The sequence below is a fragment of the Empidonax traillii genome, unplaced genomic scaffold (genome assembly GCF_003031625.1).
Source record: "Empidonax traillii isolate 1590-97213 ecotype Southwest subspecies unplaced genomic scaffold, ASM303162v1 scaffold25:size3598162, whole genome shotgun sequence".
In the NCBI taxonomy this organism is placed as follows: Eukaryota; Metazoa; Chordata; class Aves; order Passeriformes; family Tyrannidae; genus Empidonax; species Empidonax traillii.
In genome coordinates, this window is record NW_020955218.1 from 94980 (window position 1) to 111056 (window position 16077).

Here is a 16077-nt window from a genome sequence, read left to right on the forward strand (position 1 = left end):
CCCGGTCCCACCTGAGCCGCCCGGGGCCCCGCCCCTTCCGCCACCGCTGCCCCTCGGCCAATCACCGCGCCGCGCCGCGTCCGCGCGGCGCTGCAAGGCGGCCGCTGATTGGCGGCGGCCCTGCCCAATGGGCGGGCGCGTCTCATCCGGCGGGTGCGTGTTTCCGGAAGACGTGGCCGCTCCCGCCGATCCCGATCCCGATCCCGATCCCGCCGCTCCCGGCCCCGCTCCGCCCGCTCCCGCCGCCACCATGATCTCCCTGTCCGACACGCAGAGTAAGCTTTGTCGGCAGTGCCCTGCGGGGCTGCGGGCGGCGGGGCCGGGGGGTCACGGGGCGCGGCGGGCCCTTCGTGCGCGGCGGCGGCTCCAGGAGCGGATCCCGCGGGCACCGCAGGGAACAGCGCTGGGCTGGGAATGGGCCCGAGCCGGCGGGGCTTGCCCGGCCGCACCCCTGCGCTGCGGGAGCCGCGGCGGTGCCAGGAGCTGGCAGGGAAGGCGGCGGGGGGAATGGGACGTGGGGATGCAGGGAAGGGCCGCGCCCTCCCCCCGGCGGGGCTCTGTCACCAGCGCTGCGAGAATCGCCGGAGGATTTGGGTTGGAAGGGACCTTAAAGATCACCTCGTTCCACCCCCGTGCCGTGGCACGGACACCTCCCGCTAGAGCTGGTTGCTCGGAGCTCCATCCAGCCTGGCTTTAAACGCTTCCAAGGATGGGGCAGCCACAGCTTCTCAGGGCAACCTGTGCCAGGGCCTCATCGTCCTCACAATAAAGAATTCCATCCTCATATCCAGCCTAAATTTCCCCGTTTTCAGTTAGTACCCATTGCTCCTTGTCCAGTCCCTGTAAATGAATGAATGAAAGTGGAGAGGTAAATAAAAGTATCACTTAGCTGGAGTCTTCCCGTGTGCCTCTCTGTGGGTGTCAGTGGGATGGAAACAATTAGGTGCTAGTGGCCTCCCTGCGTTTCTGGTGCTGTTACAACATTAGGTGTTTGCAGGTGACACTGACGGGGCTGCGAGGTGAGGACCAGACACTCCGTGTGATGTGGGAAATAAAAACTACTTGTATATGACTACAGTTTTGTTTTCAGCGAATAGAAGTACTTGGAAATAGAGATGCTTAAAGGGAAAGTACAAAGAAATCCAAGTAAAGAGGTTCGTGAGTGTGCCCTTGCAATAGACGGGCCAAAGGGATCCGGGGGTGCATTGGGAAGAGCGTGGCCAGCAGGTCGAGGGAGGTGATCCTGCCCCTCTGCTGTGACCTGGTGAGGCTCATTGGAGTGCTGTGTGCAGCTCTGGGCTCCTCAATGCAAAAGGGAAAAGGAGCTGCTGGAGAGGGTCCAGCGGAGACCACGACGATGATGAGGGGTCTGGAGCATCTCTAATGAGGATGGACTGCGGGAGCTGGGCGTGTTTAGTCTGGAGAAGACTGACAGGGGATCTCATCAATGCACATAAATATCTCCAAGAGGATGGTGCCAGGCCCTTTTCATTGGTGCCCAGGGACAGGACAAGGAGCAGTGGCCATAAACTAAGCCACAAGAAGTTCCACCTCAATGTGAGGAAGAGCAGCTTTCCACTGAGGGTGGCAAAGCCTGGCACAGGCTGCCCAGTGAGGGCATGGAGTCTCCCTCTGTGGGGCCATTCCAAACCCACCTGCTGCAGGTGACCCTGCCTTGGCAAGGCAGTTGATCTCCAGAGGTCCCTTCCACCACTGATAATTGTGTGATGAGAGAGTTTAAGCTGCAAGGTAAAGGAGACTGTTAGGTCTTGGATTTAAATGAACATCTCATGCGCGATGCATTCCTGGCACGATTGCCACAAAAGGGAAGGAGTTTGCTTGATAAGCACCACAGCATCAGTTACGAAGGAGGGTGTGAAGAATGTAGGGAAAAAAAAGCTAAAATAGCTAAGTTTGATAGCAGAATCCTGGAATGGAGGTATTGGTGAGCCAGTCAAGGCCAAGGATGAAGACAGGCAGCAAAGCTTAGCAGCATTCAGGGTCAATGATTTCTTGAGACATTCAAGTGCAGTGCTGTGTTACTGGGATGGGTACTAACCCTTTGGGTAATTTTTAGATTTCTGGTTGAGTAAGTTCATGTGGCTTTGCTTTTGTTCATTCCTTAACCTGTCTGGAATATCCATTGGGAAAAAAAAAAAAAAAAAGAAAAATTTATTCAGGAAGAGATTCACTGTTTCTTAGTTCCTCATTTGGGACTTTCATCTAATTCCAGTGCTGACACTCTTTGCTTTAACTGTCAGAGCCAAGAGTAGTAAATAAAACACTGTGAAGTTTAGGGGGTTTTAGGTTTTTTTTTCACATTTTTTATGAAATTCTGATGATTTTTCATCTCATATTTTTAAACTCGCTGCTGTCTGGAAAAATATGGAGTTATCCATAGAGTCACTGGTGGAGTAGTGTGTCAAATACCTGGAGAGAACCACTGCATTAGTTGATGCTTGGAAAATTAAATTTGCAGCTGTAGTCTAGGACATAATTTTTAAGTGATGTATTGAATGGTGTTATAAACCACCAGTAACTGCAAAAGAATGCACTTAGTTTTTCCCCAAACAATTTAAGTTTTCAGTACTAAGAAATGCTTCTAGCAAAATGATAATTAAACATTGAAACTTTTTGTAATCTGTAAACTCCAATAATTTTTTGTTTTCTGAGAGCCTGTAGTGCACATTTCCTCAAAAGGCAGAGAATGTGCACTACCTGCCCTGAACTTTCACAAGCAATGTAGCTTAATTTTAAGTCTTAATATTTACTAAGCTGTTTTGACACAGTGCTGCAGTTCTCTTGCACAGCTTATGGGATTTGTGCAGAAACACTGATGAAGTTTTACTCCCTCCTTCTATGAAATCATAATAATTAAAAATAAAAAAACTCCAGAGTAAATGCAACCTGGCTAGTGTGTGTGTCTGCAGTTATAGGCATTGAAATGTATTTGACTAATGTGGGAAAGCTCTTCTGGCACAGGAGAAAGCATTTAAAAATAGTTTGCTCCCTCTATAAATATTCATAATCCGTTGTTGAAAAGATTTTATACAAAATGCCAGCACTTTTTTTTTTTTTTAATTCCTCTGAGAACATTAGTCGGATATAATTCCACATTCTGATATGAATCAAGTAATACCTTCTGCTGAGATATTAGCAACAGAGAATAATAGTCCTGGACCATTCACCATCTTCCAACAGTTATTTTGGGACAATGACAACGGTGTTCCTTTTTTCCCTTTCCCTCCACTAACCAGAGAATATGGGTGGCTGCTGAAGTGAATCTGAATCCGTTGTAGCAGAAGTGATTGCAGAAGTGCCAGGGTGGTGATTGCAGCAGCTGTTGGGAGTTGGCCTCTGCCTCCCTGCCAGATCCATACCTTGTGCTGTGTCTGCGGGAGGAATGAATGCTCACTTCCCGTGGCTGCATATTTATCTTTCTGGCAGCTGCTAATTCCTTTGAGTCCTGCCTCCAAGTGTTTTCACTTCCAGAATACAGACTGTTTCTGCTCTTCTGAAGCAAAGAGTACTGGAGAAAAGGGCAGATTGCAATTGTTATATTGCCTGCAGTCAGCAGATCCGTTGAAAATACAATTTGCAATTCTGTTTCTCGTTGTAAACCAGTGCTCAGAATCTCAGCAGTAAGTTGATTGTAGCAGGTTACTTTGTGGTTTTAATTGTGGCTGGTTAAAATGCTCATAGTAACAGTGTAAAGTGACCTGAAATAATATAGAGCTACAGTTTTAACACCATGTGCCCTGCAGCCTTGTTGAAAACTGAGCCCTTGCAGGAGTCTGGGAAGTGGAATGTTGCTGTAACAAACCTCTTGGAGTTGTTTTGAAACGTTGGTGGGGTTTTTTGTGTGTTTCAGGAGAGACTGTGCAAAGCTGCTTGGAACTTCAAAATGCATATATGTACAGACACACCAGGCTGCCAGTGGTATTAGGGCTGGTGTAGAATTTGTGTGTTCTGAAGGTTTCTAAATTCTCTGGCCCCAGGGCTAGCAATGTAAGGGTGAGGGCATGGATAGATGCAAAGATTTTTGCAGCCGTGTTGCTGCTTTTCCCGGTTTTTCTCTCCCATTCGGTCTGTGTGAGAGTCAAAAGGAAGGATTTAGAGGTTTAAAATTAAAAGCAGGATGTATTTCTAAGTATGGTCTTCAGGATATATTAGAGGCTATTGTCAAGTGATCATTTTAATCATAGCTTCAGACTTCTAGTCCAGTTTTTCACACAAACCTTCCATTCTACTCTCTTGCCTTCCCAGTATTTCTCGAGCAACCTTTACAAAACTCAAAGATTGGAGAATTGTTTAGGTTAGAAAAAACCTTTAGGAACGTCGAGTCCAACTGTTAACCCAGCACTGCCCAGACCATCACAATATAAGCCAAGACATTAACTGCAAAAGGTAGTTAAAAAAGTCTACATGTTAAGATCAGATGAAACTATTATGCAACACTAGTAGTCTAGAGATAATGTATCTTATCAAAATCTAACATTTAATCATGGAAAATGAAATAAGAAACATGAAAATGATAATTGAACATTAGTCCCTCAATATTTAGTTAATCTACTAGTTTTGTGAAAACTGGCAACTGTCTGGAGACCCAGGCTAGTGTTTGATAGCTGTCAGCCAAGTGTAACTTTGAAAAATCCTGCAGGATTCATCTGAGTTGTGTTCCATCCAGAAACTGAGGGGAGTGGAACTGCTATGCAGGGTTATGGGAGGTGGAATGTGAGGTCTCAGGAGGATGGAAAGGACCAGGGTACTTATGTTACTGTGTAAAGATAATGAGATAAGAACTGGAAACAGAAAAGTTTCATCATCTCTTTACAAAACAATCCTTTTCTCCACACTAGAAACAAATCAAAAGGGATGTCTTTGCCGTATGAATGTATGCATGATTGCTGGTTGCATTCCATTTCAGCATATAGTTCCAAATATGGACTGTTTTGATGAGTAACTTCCAAAGATCTGTCTGGTTTTGAATTAAGTGATGTCTACAAGAGTTACTATATTTGTACCCTCAGGGAAGTTTTTAAATTTAAAATATCTTTACATTGGACATTCTAAGTTTGTTCACAATTTTTATGCGTGATTTTTTCCTAGTACCATGTTTTGTTACATGCCTGAATTTGTTTCTTTTTCAGAGATTGGAATGGGACTAACAGGCTTTGGAGTGTTTTTCCTTTTCTTTGGAATGATACTCTTCTTTGACAAAGCTCTTTTGGCTATTGGAAATGTAAGTGCCTTCTCTACAGTCCTTAGAATTAAGTATGTGATATATTAAAGATAAACTAAAAATAGAACAGTCTGTTATCAGTTTGAGGCTGGATCACAAGAACTGCTGTGGTGAATTTGGTGAAAAGGAAGAGTTATGCTGGGTGATGTGAGTGAATCATTTTTCCTGACTGAAGTTAGAACAGCTCACACTGATCTAAATATCATACCTTGGGTCAGGCCTGAGGGATGTTGATCAGACAAGAAGCAGCTTGTTCCACAGTTGTTGTGCTGCTGCTAATGTGGTTTTTAGATTGGCTGTCATTACTGAGGCCCTTTTTTGTGATCTTGTAAGATAACTGTCAATTTTAAGTATATATTTGGATAAGAATAGTGATGTGTTCTCTATGTGCTGGCAAATGTAGCTTTGCTGTGTTTCATGAGGAAAGAAAGAAGTATGAATTGCTGGTAGTCTGGGTTTAGAAAAGCCTTCATAATAGAGAGATTTAATATCTTCAGCTTTTACCAAATCAAAGTTGTTGCATAAAGCAGCACAGAAAATAAATCCTAGGTCTGGTACACAAAATTCCCAATCCAAAGCAAATATAAAATGAGAGGGTGTTTTCTGCATGTGATAATTAATCTCTGTGCCTCTGCTGTTCTCAGCTTCACCAACCTGCCCAAGAACAGCCTGGAAGACATTCACCCCCTCCTTTGCTGATGCCTAAAAGTTTGCAGGCAAAACTGATCAGGTTATTTCTGAGTCAAATACTGAGATTCACTGAAGGGAAATAGGAAATTGTGTATCTGACTTTGGGTGCATTAGCTGAAGCATTGCTATGAACCATCAGTCAAGTGTGTAGTGGAAGAGTGAAAAATAAAATAATGCTTATTTTTTTCTTTTCCTAATGTAAGGTGGAAATACAAGATCCTGTTTAGGGAAAATGATGAAAACATAGGTAGGAAGAGACAAAGACAGGCTATGTGGTAACCAAAGATAATGCAAGAAAAGGTACTGTATCCTTGCAGAAAGGTTCTTTTGAGTTTCTTTTAAAGAAGTTAGAAAGGGCAAGAGGTGATAAGAAAGTGATTTATTAAATAATATAAACTTAAACTTCATCAATAATCCTGAGTAAAACCTGAGATACTATCACTAGCACAAAAACGTTGCCCAGATTTGTGCTTAAAAGCTGAGATAATTTCAAGCCCTGTTCCTGCAGGACACTAAAAATAGTTCTAACTAGTTGGGACGAGCGTGATAGTGTTCAGTCTATACTGGAACAAATAAACAGTAGAAAGACTCTACCCAGTAAAAAAAAACGCCGAAACAACTGATAATGCTGTTCAGCTGTTTTCTTTTTTTGCCTTTGCACTATGTGTGGATCAGTCCAAGCTGTTGAAGAGGTCAGTGGTACTGAACAGAGGTGCTATTATGTTCTTAGTTTTTAGGAACCTTTCCTGTCAGTGATACTGAGCTGCAGCACCACTTGTGGTAATGATTGTGCTTATGTGACAGGACAGATGTAACTGTTGTCAGTAGGTCTTTTGTCCTGCGTGTATTTGTCAGAGACCACAGAGGTAGACTCTTCACTTTTTAAGCAGCTGAGAGCTACAAATGCTGTAAGATGGGTTTTACAAAAGAAAATCAATAGTAAACTCATTCTCACTGTCTGTCTTCTGGTATTAAAAGAAGTGGCGCAAGAGATGTAGTTTAATTTTGTAAAATAAATATATATATTTACGTCCTAAACTTGGGAACATAATTAGCTGTTTTCCTTCTCTGGTCTTTTCTAGGTTTTATTTGTGGCCGGCTTGTCTTTTGTTATCGGTTTAGAAAGAACGTTTAGATTCTTCTTTCAAAAACACAAAATGAAAGCAACAGGCTTCTTCCTGGGTGGTGTGCTCATAGTTCTCATTGGTTGGCCTTTAATAGGAATGATCCTTGAAATTTATGGGTTCTTCCTATTATTCAGGTAAGTCCTGTTTCAAAATAACTTTCTGTGTTGGTGTGTCTAGGAACAATTGTATTCATGTAGTGCTTCTGTGTTACAGTTGACAAAGCAGCATCCTTTAAATGTTTGTTTTGACAGATTTTAAATAAATCTGTTAATTTACATTTGCTAGAGATGGAAAGTTGATAAATATTTTTCCAAGACTCAAATGTGCTAATGTTTGTGAGGCATATGCCAAACTGACTTTGAGAATCTTGATGTCTGACCAAAGAATTGTAAAGCTTAAAAATACCTGGGAACCCAAATTGTTAGCAGTGCAAAGTTGAAATATTCCCTCATACAAAAAGCAGATACTTGGTATTTTTTTGGTGGGGAGTTTATTCTTTTCTTTAACAAACATGGCAAAATACTTGGTTATTACCATCCTTAGTTTTGTAAACATTTCATTACTATGGCAGCCCAGTGAAAAGGTGTTTTCTGTCATGTTTCATTATACCTGTGCCCTGGTAGAGTCAGAACTGCTGGTTTGGTTTAGTGTCATCTTGACTGAGTTAAAGAAAAATGAAAATTATTATCTTTTAAACAGCAAACTTGATACATGTTGTAACCTTCACAATGTGTCATTTAAGTTCTTCATAAATGCAACTGTAATAGTGAAAGAATTTGACTTGTTACAACTGGTATACATATCTGTATTTTTATCTTTATTTCCGTGGTTGAACTTCCGTGCTCACTACAGAACAAAGCACAAAATATGCTAAGAAGTAAAAAGGGAGGCTTTTAGTTGTTCTTGGACTTCTGTCCAGATGAAGACTGTTTCATTAGTGCTTATTGATCGAGTAACAGACCCTGGCATATTCAGCAATTGGCTAAATAATGCAGTTCCTGTTAACTAAAGTCACACCACTGTTATCATAGTGCTCTTTTTGCACTCAGTAAAATTGTTTGCTGATCTTCTATTAGTTTAGATTGCATTTTTTTAAAAAAAGTCTTAACTTGGCTCCTATTGAAGGCAGTGAGATTTCAGAAAATGAATTTTGCGTGTTTAATATATATTTCTTATTCTACTCTGAATTCTACCACTGCAAGTGCTTTGATAATCACTGTATTTCACTGAATACATTGTCACTTCTTGCCTGTAGCACTTGGGTTTAATCAGCCAGTACAAAACAAGTGGTTGTGTTTCCAACAAAATACCCTCCTTTTAAAGGATCTTGAAAGAATTATGAGTTACTGTGTCTGTGCAGGTGGGGTTAGGGATTATCTAGTGGTGCTATCTAGGAACTACAGAGTAAAATAATGTTGAAAGGTTTATAAGAGGTCATTAGTTATCCCTAGCTCACTAGGACTATCCCTTAGTCTGGAGAGTATCAACAAGGGATAGATAATTCCAGGTGGGAATGTTTATCTGATCTGTTTTGATTCAAAACATCTCAAGACCATTGGAGCCCAGTGGTTGGACTTGATGATCTTCGAGGTCTCTTCCCACCTTAATGGTTTTGATTCTACAACTGTCTTTTCTAGTGCTTAGTAGTTGTTAGAATCAGAATCCCTTGCCTCAAGGTTGGCTGGTAACTACTTCAAACAAAGCTTTTTGTTTTGCTTCAGTCTTGTTCAGGTGTTTTCAGCAACTTGTTCCTTTCTGAAGAAATTACAAATGGAACCTTTCCTCGAGCATCATTTTATCCGATCCCTCAGGATCCTGCTGCTTGGTTGCATAGCAGAAACTTCCCTGGCTGTTGTGGGACAGCTTCTCTTGTAATCAAAGCTCCTTTTGGAGCCTTGTTCAGATTACAAGCACCCAGAGTTATGGCTAACAATATTATCCTTCCTGTACTGACTATTCCTTATTCTTGGCTACACCAGCTGCTTCTATCCGCTACAAGCGGTTTGTGTGCCCTGCATCACAATTTGCTGGGCCACTGAAATGATCTAATCTTTAAAAAAGGAAAATCTCCAAGAAAAACTTATTGGTATTACCCAGCAAATATTTTTTTAGCAGTGTGGTGAAGAGGATGATGACTTGTCGAACTTCACTGTTTCACTGTGCCTGAGGTCTCACTGCACATTAGTCCTTACTGTACACAGGGAATGTATCGCTCGCCATGGGATCAGTGGGAATGCCACCCCCAGCTGAACGGCTGCAGTTGGCTGCAAACAGCTGAGACACTGCCACAGGAAATCTGTTTTCCTGCTGCAGAGATGAAGTGGACAGTGCAGGGGCTACACCGTGACAGCTATGACAGGCACCATCCCCTGGGTCATGATTCAAACCTCTGACTTTATATAAATTTGGGAAATAAGTGAATGCACAACTCTGTCGTGCCTAATTTTTTTCAGTTATTGTAAAGAGTACTATATATCCTTTTAATTACTCAGAACTAACTTCAGTTGTTTCTATATTGCGTCTTGCAAGAGTGTATTTCCTATAATGTAAAAAGAAATTATCTCAAAACATGTGTGGTAATTTTGAGGAATCAGTTGGGAACATCAGTTTTGTTGACATTAACTCCTGAGTTATTTTTTTATGAGCTGAATGAGAGTTGTCAGCTATGAAGGAAATTAAGACAATTAAAAAATAATGTGTTTCTTTGCTGGTTGTCTCCTTTCTCTGCTGAATGTTTGTTGATACATTTGATAAACTAGTGAGCTGCTAACAAGCTGCAGGATTTTATGTAATCAGGGTTTAAAAACTACCTGCTATTTTTTTCATGTTATAGCAATATGAGAATGGCTTAATTACAAAAACTAATGCAATCTTCTGATATCTTCCCTAAAGGGGGTTCTTTCCTGTGGTGGTTGGCTTTATTAGAAGAGTTCCAGTTCTTGGATATCTCTTGAATTTACCTGGTATAAGCTCGGTAAGTGTTCAGTACTTCATGCAACAATTGAAGCTTCTGCTGTGTTTTATTCCATTCATACAGCACTGACAGAAATGCATCAGAGATAAAGCAAATATAACTTTAGAGCAATGACTTTGGGTGCGTTCCTGTATGGTTCTTGCACCACACAGATCACATTGATTCCCAGGGAGAGACTTCTAGATGTAAAAGGAGCAAAAGGACACGTTTGCAGAAGCTGCTTACGTGATGTGAAGCGGGAGGAGCCCTGGCTTGTGACCTGGAACTCTGGTGTTCTTTCTGCTTCACTCTTGGCCCTGGGTGACCAGATTGGCGAATCCTGACACTGTCCTGTGCCTCTCCTTTTGCCCTTAGAGTGAGGAGGACGCTGTTCCTCTTTGTGCAGTGTTTGGATGTATTTATGAAAAGTGGCCTGTAAAAGCAAACAGTAGAGAACAGTGCTAAGTTTCAGCTTGTATGGCAAATCCAGAAACTCTCATGATGCATAATCATCAGCAGGTATATTTATTAAGGTTTACTGCACCAGGCTACGTCTTGCCATTACTGCAATTTGTATTTTTTCAAATGGAGGTTTCCATGTTCTTAACTAAATAATCAGGGATTTGAAGACAATTAACATGTGCTGGAAAGATGGTAATCTAGGGTGTTTCAGTCAACTACTTTTACTGTGCTAATTTCTGTATGTTTTGACAGAAGCATTTTTAACTTTAGTTTTGAAAGCAACAGTTTTAATAGCTGCTACTAAAAATTAATGGGGGAATTTCTTAGATGGATAGTCTGGTTTTTTAAAAATGAGTGTTCAAGATCATCTGTTTCAGTCTCACAGTTAGGCCAAGTTCTGGCTCATAATTCATGATCAATTGAGTGTTTCATTTGTCAATTGATCTCTCTTAGTCATATTTAATTTGATCATAATGGGGTTAAATCTTGTTTTAAAAAGATAATTGTTAATGTTTTATTCAAAGCCTACGTAGGCTCAGAAGAGAATCCACAGTAATGGTCAGTTGAAATATCTTCCTTGGTCTACTAATGCATGTGTGGCTGAGACTGTATTGTTTTGTTTTAACCATTAAGCTGGCAGTGTTATCTGCATTTCTTCTATTTCCTTTCTCATTCTGTTGCATCCTCATGTTGCACTGTTAATGTCTATATTGAGAAAAACATGTCATGCAGAAACACAATTGCAATGTAAGATTTTTAATTTTCACAAACCTAAACCATGAGACCTCGGTGAGTACTACTCGACTCCCATTTCCAGTCGCATACTAACTGTGCAAGTAGCAAGTAATATTTGAGAGTATCTTCACTGTACGTAAATGTCATCGGCTTAAAACCTTTTTGTCTCCTTTTCTACAGCTTGTAGATAAAGTTGGAGAGAGCAACAACATGGTATAATGACGAGAGGGCCGAAGACTGATTCTAAACTTACTGTATTATTTATAAAATCCTTTTGAAGAATACTCAGCACAAAGATTAAGTTGTGTACAAAGGAAAAAGCTTGTTACATTCTTTATATAACAGTTTAATTTAAAATGTATAGTCAACAAAATACATTAGAAAAGAAGCTCGGCAAGTATGCTTCTAGGAAAGTCACTCCAGAGTTCAGGAATTAAACTGAAGAGGTGAAAGTCATGGAATAACCCATGCTACAACTGTTCAAGACTATTTTTGTTGGTTTTGGAAAACATGCTAGAGGCAATGAACCCTTGTGGAATTGACGGTGCCTGTGCTTTACCTCCTTATTTTGAAGGTGCAGTAGAGCAAACAGGCCTACGTTTTTTAAGGGTGACCCAAATTTACCAACCCTCTGCTTGCTATCCTCAGAGTGCAAAAAAATCCAACAGGAAACTTCTTGTGTAACAAGAGATGCATCTTTGCATGAAGGTTAAGATGACTATTCATCTATAAGTGTATTATGACAATAAAAAGGAAACCCTCCACAGTCCTGTTACAAACATTTTTGTAAATATGTGGCTGAAATAAAACATTTTTATCTTAATGTTTCAAAGCCAAACGTCAGTTGATTGTATTTGCCTTCCGTTTTGGAATATGCAAAAGGTCAATCTTTAATAACTTCAGTCTTAAATTGGTTGGTTCTGAACATGTAGAGCTCAATAGGGAACTCTGGAAACCGGCTTGCATTCCTTCCAGGTTTGTTCTCCGTGAGTCATGTTACATGTGCATCCACAGGAGAATGTAGCCCCTTGTTAGTAACATGAAAACTGTGTAAGATATGCTTAGTTCACAAAAAAATGCATTAGGTTGAGGTGCTGATGTGAACCCTGTGAAATGTAACTTATCAGAATTTGGACCTTTGTTTTTAAACAGTTTGAAACTAAGGTTTCTTTGTTTACTCTGGAACTACACATTGACTTTATTTTTTACAGTAATAAAATGAAAACTCAAAGTTCTGTGTACGTGAGTCTCTGGGGAGAAAACTGAGCGACTGGGGCTGACTAAAGGTCAAGTGCCAATCTCCTTATATTTGTAACTTGTCACTTGGGTTATCTTCAAATAACTTAAAACTTCTATTGGTCACAGCAACAACTTTGCTGTTACAGAGGATTCTTGGCTAACCTGGAATAAATGTCCCCTACTAATGCACCGGTCATGTCATTGGAATGTTAACGTTGTGCACTTTCAATAGTTAGTTATGTAGTGTTCTCACCTAAGAAACCATGATTGCTCAGTGAACTGTATTTCTATAGGCCTTGGGGGGGTTTCTGTTGTTTCACTGTCTTTTCAAATATAATCCTAAAACAAATTACCCCAGGGTAGTATTTCGAGTAGCTATGTAGCCTTACAAGTCTAACGACTGGGGGTTTTTTGGTGTTTTTTTTTTTCTTTTTTGTTATTGTGCAATTAAAATTGGAATTTTCCAAAATAACTTTTAACTTAAAAAGAATCCTCATGTATCAACCCTTTTGAATGTTGCTCTGACATTTATTTGTAAGACATGTTTTATTTTCATTACAACCATATAAATGTCCTTCTCAGACACAAAATTATTCAGTAAAAAAAGAAAAAGTGGTTATATTTACAGTGAATGACATCTGAAAAAATCAGTGGGTTTATTCTATAAATAACCAAAAATGTCTACATTTGCCTGATGGCATGTGTGTTATAGTTTACAGACAGGACTAAATATGATTTGTGGGCTCTACCTCAAGAGATAAACCATTTTGGATAACCCAGTTTTAACTGCTCCTGTAGATCTGTTGTGTGTTACAGTGACTACAAGATAACACTACAACAGCTTAGCAAACTCATCCTGTTTGTTCTGGTAGGGCACTTGTCCGTGCTGTGGGAGCCAAGTGCTGTTTAAAGCAGTCAGAGTTCATCATCTACTTTATAAGTCAGCCAGAAGTTTTGTTCTTGTCTCTCAAAAAATGATGTGATGGGAAAGGTGGATTGCACCACATGACTATGGAGCTCTGGCTGGCAGCAAATTGCTTGGTAAGCTGACGTACCTTCATCAACAGGGAAGCTGATGATGTGTTTCTGAGGTGATTAATGTGTTGCTGTATATGATGTTTTAGCTCTCTGAAAATCCAGGATGTAGGCAGGTCATCTCACTTATATTTAAGTCATTGTTTTAAATCAGAAGTCAATTTTTTGTCACACTGTTTTTGTGAACTGTTGTGAAAAGCATCCAAGGGCACAGAATTGTATGTTGAATTTAGCATAGTCTTTATCCCTCAAGGTAATGTTGTCTTTGAGACGGTTTTGCCAAGACAAATGTGGGTGGCAGCAAAGGTCAAAACAACTTAGCCTTAAAGTGTTTCTGTCCTTGTAAAAATATCTCTAACAGAAACATGCTTGGAACGTTTCCCCTTTTAAATGTAATTTATAATTGCTGCTTTAAAACTCATAAGGATGGATCCTATTCTGAGCAAATGAATACTGTAAATATCCTTGTCATACCTTGAATAAATGGGTACCTTTTTCTATAATTTGTCTTCGTGTCTCTTTACATGCAGACTTGACAAAAGTGTTTTGGTAAGCTTTCCTTTCCAAGGGGGAGGAGGTGCATGCTGTTAGTGCTTGGCTACACTGTTGTGACTTTTACAGTAAATAGTGTCTGGGATTAATCTTAAATGGAAAGGTTTTCTCTCTTTCTTAGAATAAACCTTTTACATAAACATACCCCTAGTTTTTCATGTTCCAGTTTCAAACACATCGCAACAAAATGTGGAAGTTACAGTTATGTTGGGAATAGTTTCTTTATTAAACTACCTCCTTACCAAGGAAATAACTGTGAAACTTCAGGAGGAAAAGGGCACGTGTCTAGAAGTTAGAGCAGGTTTTCAGTTTAGTTCAAGGATGTGACCATGACTTCCCTATATCCTAGAGAGTGACCTGATAAGCAGGTTTACCATTCCATGGTGCTCAGCAAACTTCCAGCCCATTGTTGAGGATTTTCAGAGGGAGCAGAACAGCAAAAGCAAGGATTTTAACTGGTTGTTGAGGTGGTGTGTTGGTGTTATGGGCCAGTTACTGCCCTAAAAACTTACTCTGACTCAAGTTCCAGCCTCTCAACTAACCTTTACCAGGTTTGTTCCATGGTAAGGATTCCAAAGAACTGGCACTTCCTAACATAAAAGAAAACAAATTCACAGCAATGTCTGATTACATTTGTTAAACTGTGAGAGGTATAAGGTATAATTTTAATCTGTACATAGCTCGTGGCCCGTTCCTTTCAGTGACTAGAGGCCATTCATTAACCAGGAATGCTTTGGCCTTGTTACTGCTCACAGTATGGTGCCACAGCAGTTTAGAGTCTCCGTCAAAAGCAACGTAAAGAAAGGAATCTTGCCCCTCTGGCAGATGTCAAAATCAAGGTTTTATGGAATTAATTTAAATTGTTGATTCACCAGACTTCAAGGCACAGACTCATCTACTTGTTGCCTGTCTGATTCTCTTGATTATCAGTCAGGCTGGAGAGTAGAGTCCATGTCCCTAAACCAAACATGTGTCTCCCAGCTGCCTCTTCAGAGGTCACTGCCAGCCCTTGGACTCCTGTCTCTGTCTGGCTGCCACATCCTGGCTTGCTCTGGCTGTTCAAATTGCCATTACCAGCTGTGACATCACGAGTGTGTCACTACCAGACTGATTTACCCAGCAGAATTTGTCCTTTGTGGCCCATTTGTTCTAAGTTTTACCCCTCTGGTTATTGATCTTGGCACATTAAAGCATCTTTTAGAAGACTTGGATCTTATGCTGAGCCCAACAAAGAGATTCTGCAGCTGCTGTAATCCCTTGCCAAGCCTAGCTTCAGCACAATTATATGGTAAAGCATCCTCCTCAAATATATAACAATTTACAGAAAAATGACAGGACCGACGTGGTGTAATTTGGTGTGGAATTCATTATCTCAGATTAGGTGTTATGACTGATAATTTGGGATGTGGACCAATATCAGTTTATAGAAATGCACTTAGGTGTTGGTTACGAGTCATTAATGGTAGTTTAATTAATAGTTTACCCCCAGAGGTAGCCCATGCCCAGAGGTGTGCCTGCCAAAATCCATCTGCACTCCTGTGGGCTTTATAGCAGGTACCATTTTCCATTGAGCACCACTTTTCTGGGGAACGTGGTGGATCTATGAAAATATGTAAATCGTATCACTCATAGAAGCATTGAGTTCCTGGCTGGTGATGGTCCTGCGGTCAGGGGTCTGCCCACCGCCACCAGGAGGAGCCACAAGGAAGTGAAATTCCCGAGGTGAGGGTGGCGGGAGTGGCCCGGGGACTTGGGGGGATCATCGGCTCCCTGTGAGCACCAGCACGGTGCCAGCAAAGCCTGGGCGAGGGGTCATGGGTTGATGTCTCGTATGCTCAAGGACAGAACATACCTTTTATCACCTTCCTTTGCATCAGCTGCACCGCAAGCCAACAGCTCCGGATCCTGTTGCCGGTAAGTGGGATCTGGGAAGCAGCTTGAAAATTCCTGGCTGGTTTGTGGCTTCTGGAGCCTTTCTAAGCTTGACTTAATTTAGACCGGGAAATTTCAACGTGGCTTTAAAGCACAAAGAGGATGTTGAG

General features: G+C 41.0%; 1 protein-coding gene across 2 annotated transcripts; it reads left to right on the plus strand.

Annotated features, from left to right (window-relative positions):
• Positions 1-147: 147 nt before the first annotated feature.
• GOLT1B (golgi transport 1B) lies at positions 148-12436 on the plus strand. 2 transcript variants are annotated; one of them, XM_027905204.1, is made up of 5 exons: positions 148-275; positions 5151-5242; positions 7015-7193; positions 9952-10033; positions 11390-12436. In XM_027905204.1, the coding sequence occupies exons 1-5, from the start codon at positions 251-253 to the stop codon at positions 11426-11428; spliced, it is 417 nt and encodes a 138-aa protein (XP_027761005.1). In that variant the 5' UTR covers positions 148-250; the 3' UTR covers positions 11429-12436. The 2 variants fall into 2 exon arrangements, with proteins under 2 accessions (XP_027761005.1, XP_027761014.1); XM_027905213.1 differs by lacking the exon at positions 11390-12436 and adding an exon at positions 10999-11363.
• Positions 12437-16077: the final 3641 nt, after the last annotated feature.